General features: G+C 35.6%; 1 protein-coding gene across 1 annotated transcript in view; it reads right to left on the bottom strand.

The window, feature by feature from the left end:
- The window catches only part of pnpla6 (patatin-like phospholipase domain containing 6), a 111219-nt gene that overhangs the window by 49441 nt on the left and 54278 nt on the right, over positions 1–7500 (bottom strand). The window contains exons 22-25 of the mRNA XM_077718293.1: positions 5512–5660; positions 5371–5446; positions 5103–5252; positions 4956–5019 (exon numbers count right to left, since the gene is read on the bottom strand). Of these exons, the coding sequence (XP_077574419.1) occupies positions 4956–5019; positions 5103–5252; positions 5371–5446; positions 5512–5660 (439 nt within the window). The remainder of the gene's footprint in view (positions 1–4955; positions 5020–5102; positions 5253–5370; positions 5447–5511; positions 5661–7500) is intronic.

Here is a 7500-nt window from a genome sequence, read left to right as displayed (position 1 = left end):
AATATATAAATATTTACTGTTGATTCATGAGACTTAATATCTAAGTACTGTTGAAAACAGTATTTAGATATTAATCTCTCTTACAACTATAATTTTGAGAGCTGGTTTCAACAGTACTTAGATATAAACTCTCTCTCATGAATATAATTTTGACAGCTGGTTTCAACAGTAAACTCTCTGTCACCATTTGACCGGCGACCAAAAGACCGGTCACGGATCAGCATAGTCAGGCGATTCATTTCCTCTTGACAGAGGTATTTCAAATTTCCCAGTCACTACGTTCACTGCAGGCACAGTTCATGCCGTTACCTCATGCACAGAGGACACAACCTACCCAAGCCACCCCAGCTCACGTGAACCCGGGCACCGCCCCTCCATGAACCCCTAGTGCCTCCGCCTGTCCCGTATAATGGTGACCTCGGCGCATGTCGGGCTTTCCTTGTTCAGTGCAGCCTGGTGATTGAGGAACAGTCTCACGTACAACATGGTTTGAGCCAGGATTGTCCACCTCATCAGCCTTCTTTACCGCAAGGCTTTGTCGTGGGCAAGCTCATGGTTTATTTTCGCTACTCTGAGATGGGGACGCATGGAGTCGCATATCAAAAGGGATCGTGAGCCATGGAAAAAGCCATCCGGTCTCTTAACATACACCTCACGTAGCCAATCTCTCATTTTCTCCTTGTCCATCCGGCCCTTTTGGTTTCCCTTCACGATGACGCCGGCTGGAAACACTTCTTTCGCATAAAAATCACCATAGGTGGTAGTTTCTGTCGATTAGCATGGCAACCGACAGTAAAAGCCGACTTCTCCTGCCCCGTTATTCGTATCGCTACCGCGCTGGTCCCCTTCTTCTCCACAGTGTGGTTCACCGGGATGTCGAAAATCAGCGGTACCTCGTCCATGTTCGTTATGTGATTAGGCTGTATGAGTTTGTCGGTAATCTTGGTGCTGTAGGTGCGGAAAACGACTAGCTTTTTAATGTAGTGAGCTAGAAGTTGCTGTGCCATGGTTGTCCTCGCTCTAATGGATAGATGGTGCCATTTTATGAAGCGAAAGCACCAAGAAGGACCTCCTTGAAAATGTTGAATTTTAAATTCTTCCGCTAGCGCTTTTGCCCTTAGTCGAATGGTGACTGTGGAAACGTTTCTCCCAACAGCTCTTTGATAAAGAATTTATCGCTCCAGTTGGTCTTCCAAGTGGGGCCACCTTACCTCATTTCCACGGAAACTCAGCTTCTTCTTCTTGACTTGGCGAAGCTCGTTCTCCTGCTTCCTCCATTTGCGAACCATGGATTCGTTGATCTTAAATTCCCTCGCAGCTGCTCTATTCCCATGTTCCCCTGCATAGTTGATGGCTTGAAGTTTGAACTGAGCTTCGTAAGCGTGTCTCTTTGTATTATTCATTTTCGGGGGGACTTAGAAACCAAACCGAAATTGTTTTGCAATAAAGCACATGCCTACACTATATACTGGTACCTGCTGGGGGCGTGCCTTTAGCGTCTTCTTACACACACACCCTCTGCATACCTGACCCCATCCACGTCTGCCTTTTCTCTATATAAGAAGCGTGTCGGCCAGAAGTGCTCTCAGTCAGGCTTTGGAACTCGGCGCATACACACGGCGCTCTGCATTATAAGGCACCCTGTCTATTCTGGAGAAAATTCAAGACATTTTAGTATGCCTTATAGTCGTGAAAATATGGTATTTATAAGCAAGGCTCTGAAGGACGAGTTGGCACGCCATGATGAGCCCGGCACCCTCTACATGAATTCGGCCATCGGAATTGATGGTCTACTTTGAGAACGCTGAAGGCGCTGAGCGGCGAGAGGGATAGCACGTAGGCCCCACATGCGAATTCCAGCGACCGTTTCCGGCATCTCCTTTGGCTGTGGTAATCCCGCCTCCGGCAATGGCGTCAGTGCTAATGCAAATGGGGCGCACAGGGCTCTCAGAGGAGTGCTCTTGTTGTTTTCGCTCGGCTGTATGCCTTTACTGTGATGAGTGGTCATCTTTTACGGACATGCCCAGTTCGTCCGGTAAAAGAAAGGCTTCACCAATAGAGAGGGAGGTGTTGCTGAGCCCAGCCACTGGTCAATCATCACGTCATTTTCTGCTGCCAAATTCTCTTTCCTGGAAGGGACACTCCCGAGGCCAATGCTCTGGTCGGCAACTGAGCTTTATCAACCGCTCTGTGGCTTCCTAATTTGGTATCGGGACTCGACCATTGGGTTAACCTCTGAGAAACACTGCACTGGACGGGCGGCCCTTGGGCAAAGTGGAGTTGCACACAGAGCCAGTTCTCCATTTATCCACCAGAGGATGTCATGTTTTTATGTTTTGGACTGCCCAGAGACTCTCATAGTTCAGGGTCTTTCCTGGTTAAGCGAACACAATCCGTGGAATGCACCAGCGGTGTTCCAGGCCCTCATAACTGATACCCTCTGAGACATGTTGGACCAGTTTGTGTTTGTATATCTAGACGACATTTGTGCCTTTTTTTCCATACTTTGACTCCAGAAGAACGCAATTACGGCATTGGGGACCGGTAATTGCTCGCTGTGAAGCTGGCCTAAGAGGAATGGCAGCACCACCTAGAACCGCAAGTCAACCTTTTGTTGTTTGGACCGGACACAAAAACCTAGAATACATCAAGGCACTAAGGAGGCTTAACCCTGGCTAGGTGGACCATGTTTTTGTAGTTAATTTTAGTGTGTCTTATGTCGCGGGTTATAGAAACGGGAAACCCGATGCACTATCCCAAGTTTTCCAACCCACGGACTCCGAGGAGGAACCCACGGCCGTCCTACCACCTTCCCGTGTAGAACTATGAGGAACCATTGTGTTACTGATAGTAGCCTTTGTGAGGCTGATGTTGTGGACAGGTGTCTATTAAAACAGATGCTATTAATACAGATAACAAGTGGAGACGCCGTTAGACCTAGTTAGAAGAAGTTAGACCTCTTTAACGGCCAGCATGCCATGCTTGTTTATACTTATTCTCCAATAATTTGGAAATAAATTCTTTAAAAATCAATATGTGATTTTCAGTTTTTTTCCCATATTCTGTCTCTCATGGTTGAGGCTTACCCATGTTGACAATTACAGGCCTCTCTAATCTTTTCAAGTAGAACTTGTACAATTGGTGGTTAACTAAATACTTATTTGCTCCAATGTATATCGGCATCGGAAATTAATTCCAAATCGTCACGCAACTCGTGCGACGCTGCCTGCCCGAACTACTATGTTGGTCATCTGGCATTCATCGCTCCGGAGCCGCAAAGCTGTTAAATTGTGTTTGATCCATGGAATCAGTCCATTTCCCAGGCGTTCACACCTACAGCCTGTTGTCATTCGCATCAAACATTTCCTCTGTATAGCTCTAATATGTTGTTTATTTTGAAAGGAGTGTTTTTGAGGGTTAAAAGCACTGCGGGCATATGGAAGTCAAATGCCTTGCACTCCCCTGGGATGTTTTGAATGGATTTACCGTAATGCTTATAATGCACGGCTAAGTTATTTTTTAGGGTGAAGGTCCGGTGGGTTGATCACAATAAGTAAGTAGCATGCCGGCAAGAAATAAAACCAGTAACTCAAGCGGTCAGGGCCATACAAAAATTTTATTTAGTGCACAGACAAGGCGCACCGGCTGATTGGGCAGAACGACCATTTTAGGGAAAATATTTGACTTTTAAGTGTACCCTAAGGGTGTGAAAATATGGTACCTTCTCGCGCTACTTCCTTGCTTTGTTCCCCCTCTGCCTTCGAGGGCATGTTCAGGGCCTGACTCTTAATAAGCTCAGAAAGTTTGGCGCGGATAAATTGTGTTAAAGTTGACTTATGGCTGTTCAAAACATGAAAGAATAATTCAAGGAGGTACCACAGAGCTGGTTAGCCACGCCAAATTTATTTTGATGTCTATGAATGAAATTACAGAAGAAAAACGTACATATCTTGCATAAAACTTTAAAAAACTCACGTTCTCATCACGGCTCGCTCGGGGCACGGCCATCTTACCTAGGGTGCTGCCGCCTAAACCTAGTTAAACGTGCTCTGACTGGTCGGACGCAAATAGCCTTGAGTTTCAAATAAAACAAAATTGCACTTTTTTTCGTTTTATTTCTTGTTCGAAAGTGACAACTATGGGAGTAATATGAACTCTCAAAAGAATTGAGATATTTTGAGATGAGAAGCAATATGGGTAGCACATCTTAAACTTCTGGTAAGAATATTTTAATTTCTGCCATTAGAAAGCATCAGATTCTCATCAAGATACTTATTTCTTTTCTCAAATTTAATAATTTGATATTTTGAATTTACAAAGACAGGCATATTAACTTCCTTATGATTGTGACCCTAATAATGTGCTTTTGATTCATACACTATCTCAAAAATACTACGTTTGATAATTTTTCCTGAGATTTTCCCTTCAAAGTAACATGTGTACTCTCTGTTAAAACCATGAATATGGGGTTGAAAATTGGGAATCAGGGGCGGCTTATACCGGAGAAATTGTAAAATACCCCAATTTCAGCTTATATGCGAGTACATTTCCAACTTTGAGCAAAGAGGGCCAACTTCCTGTTCGTGTTACGGTATGTTCCCAGAGGTGTTTATGTGTAGTTTGGCACACATTATTGCCCAACACATTTTCGTAGATGTAGGTTAAAATAGGTTGAGTGGCCTAATTTTTTTCTTGCACATTCAAGAGGGCACTGTTGAGCGAAGATTTGTACAACATTTCTGAAAACGGAAAAATATAAAAATTTCACCCAGAATCTAAAGATCTGGTAAATTTGGTCAAAATTTTAATATGTTACAGCTTCCAAACGGGCAAATATATCCTTTATATTGATCCCTTAGCACCACAATATACTCAGGCCCTCATAATAATCCTTAGAATTACAATCAAGCCCTTTGCACTGAAGTGTGCTTGGGCCCTAATGAAGAGAGGCTGACCTGTCCAAAGCAGATGCTCCAAGTCGCTCTCTGATTATGTCACTGGTCAATAACAAAGTTGGACCTTAATGGGAAGAAAAATAACATAACCCAAACAATAATTCAGAAGGAATTACAATATATAAAACAGTAATAATTGATACCCACCAATTGCACTCAGGGCATGGCTTAGCTCCATGTTGAACGCATAAATTGGCACTTCATCACATACTGGTAACACAGTCACAGTTGAGAGGTTGCTTGCAGGGTTGGTTACATCAGTACTGGTGGTCATGCTGGGCAGACTCAGGGCTGAGCCTTATGTGGGATTTTCAAAGGGGAAGTTTTAAAAACTGCCCTAGCATAAATTTGACTTCTAATTACTACAATATCTATCTTCATTCAACCATTCACTATTGCACCCTGACTACTTAACCTGAGAATGGACCTCTGCCTTGTTGAAGATTCCCCAGAATTTTTTGGCCCAGTAGGTGGATCAATCTTGTCACCACCTGATAAAAGCCTCAGCCACATTAGCATCACTGCAGAAACAATTGCAAGCCAACTCCACTTTTACCTGAGGATATCGTCTTTTAATATTGTTGAGTGTCCCCTCAGGCAGCTTAACCAGTTCAGTGTCTCTTACAGCATGCACAGTAGTGGCTCTCGGCTGTTTGGTCAATGCCTCCACCTTAAGAAAATGGGAAATGGAGAACAATCCAAATTCTTATGAAGTTGGGACAATGGGTCAAACATATATAAAAACAGAAAAAAATGATTTGCAAATCATGTAAAACATATATATATATATATCTATATCTATATATCTATATATCTATATATCTATATATCTATATATCTATATATCTATATATCTATATATCTATATATCTATATATCTATATATCTATATATCTATATATCTATATATCTATATATCTATATATCTATATATCTATATATCTATATATCTATATATCTATATATCTATATATCTATATATCTATATATCTATATATCTATATATCTATATATCTATATATCTATATATCTATATATCTATATATCTATATATCTATATATCTATATATCTATATATCTATATATCTATATATCTATATATCTATATATCTATATATCTATATATCTATATATCTATATATCTATATATCTATATATCTATATATCTATATATCTATATATCTATATATCTATATATCTATATATCTATATATCTATATATCTATATATCTATATATCTATATATCTATATATCTATATATCTATATATCTATATATCTATATATCTATATATCTATATATCTATATATCTATATATCTATATATCTATATATCTATATATCTATATATCTATATATCTATATATCTATATATCTATATATCTATATATCTATATATCTATATATCTATATATCTATATATCTATATATCTATATATCTATATATCTATATATCTATATATCTATATATCTATATATCTATATATCTATATATCTATATATCTATATATCTATATATCTATATATCTATATATCTATATATCTATATATCTATATATCTATATATCTATATATCTATATATCTATATATCTATATATCTATATATCTATATATCTATATATCTATATATCTATATATCTATATATCTATATATCTATATATCTATATATCTATATATCTATATATCTATATATCTATATATCTATATATCTATATATCTATATATCTATATATCTATATATCTATATATCTATATATCTATATATCTATATATCTATATATCTATATATCTATATATCTATATATCTATATATCTATATATCTATATATCTATATATCTATATATCTATATATCTATATATCTATATATCTCTATCTCTATCTCTATCTCTATCTCTATCTCTATCTCTATCTCTATCTCTATCTCTATCTCTATCTCTATCTCTATCTCTATATATATATATATATATATATATATATATATATATATATATATATATATATATATATATATATATATATATATATATATATATATATATATATATATATATATATATATATATATATATATATATATATATATATATATATATATATATATATATATATATATATATATATATATATATATATATATATATATATATATATATATATATATATATATATATATATATATATATATATATATATATATATATATATATATATATATATATATATATATATATATATATATATATATATATATATATATATATATATATATATATATATATATATATATATATATATATATATATATATATATATATATATATATATATATATATATATATATATATATATATATATATATATATATATATATATATATATATATATATATATATATATATATATATATATATATATATATATATATATATATATATATATATATATATATATATATATATATATATATATATATATATATATATATATATATATATATATATATATATATATATATATATATATATATATATATATATATATA

This window comes from Stigmatopora nigra, chromosome 6 (assembly GCF_051989575.1).
Source record: "Stigmatopora nigra isolate UIUO_SnigA chromosome 6, RoL_Snig_1.1, whole genome shotgun sequence".
Lineage (NCBI taxonomy): Eukaryota > Metazoa > Chordata > Actinopteri > Syngnathiformes > Syngnathidae > Stigmatopora > Stigmatopora nigra.
The sequence above is the reverse complement of the archived record's forward strand: the minus strand, read 5'-3'. Positions and strand labels throughout refer to the sequence as shown.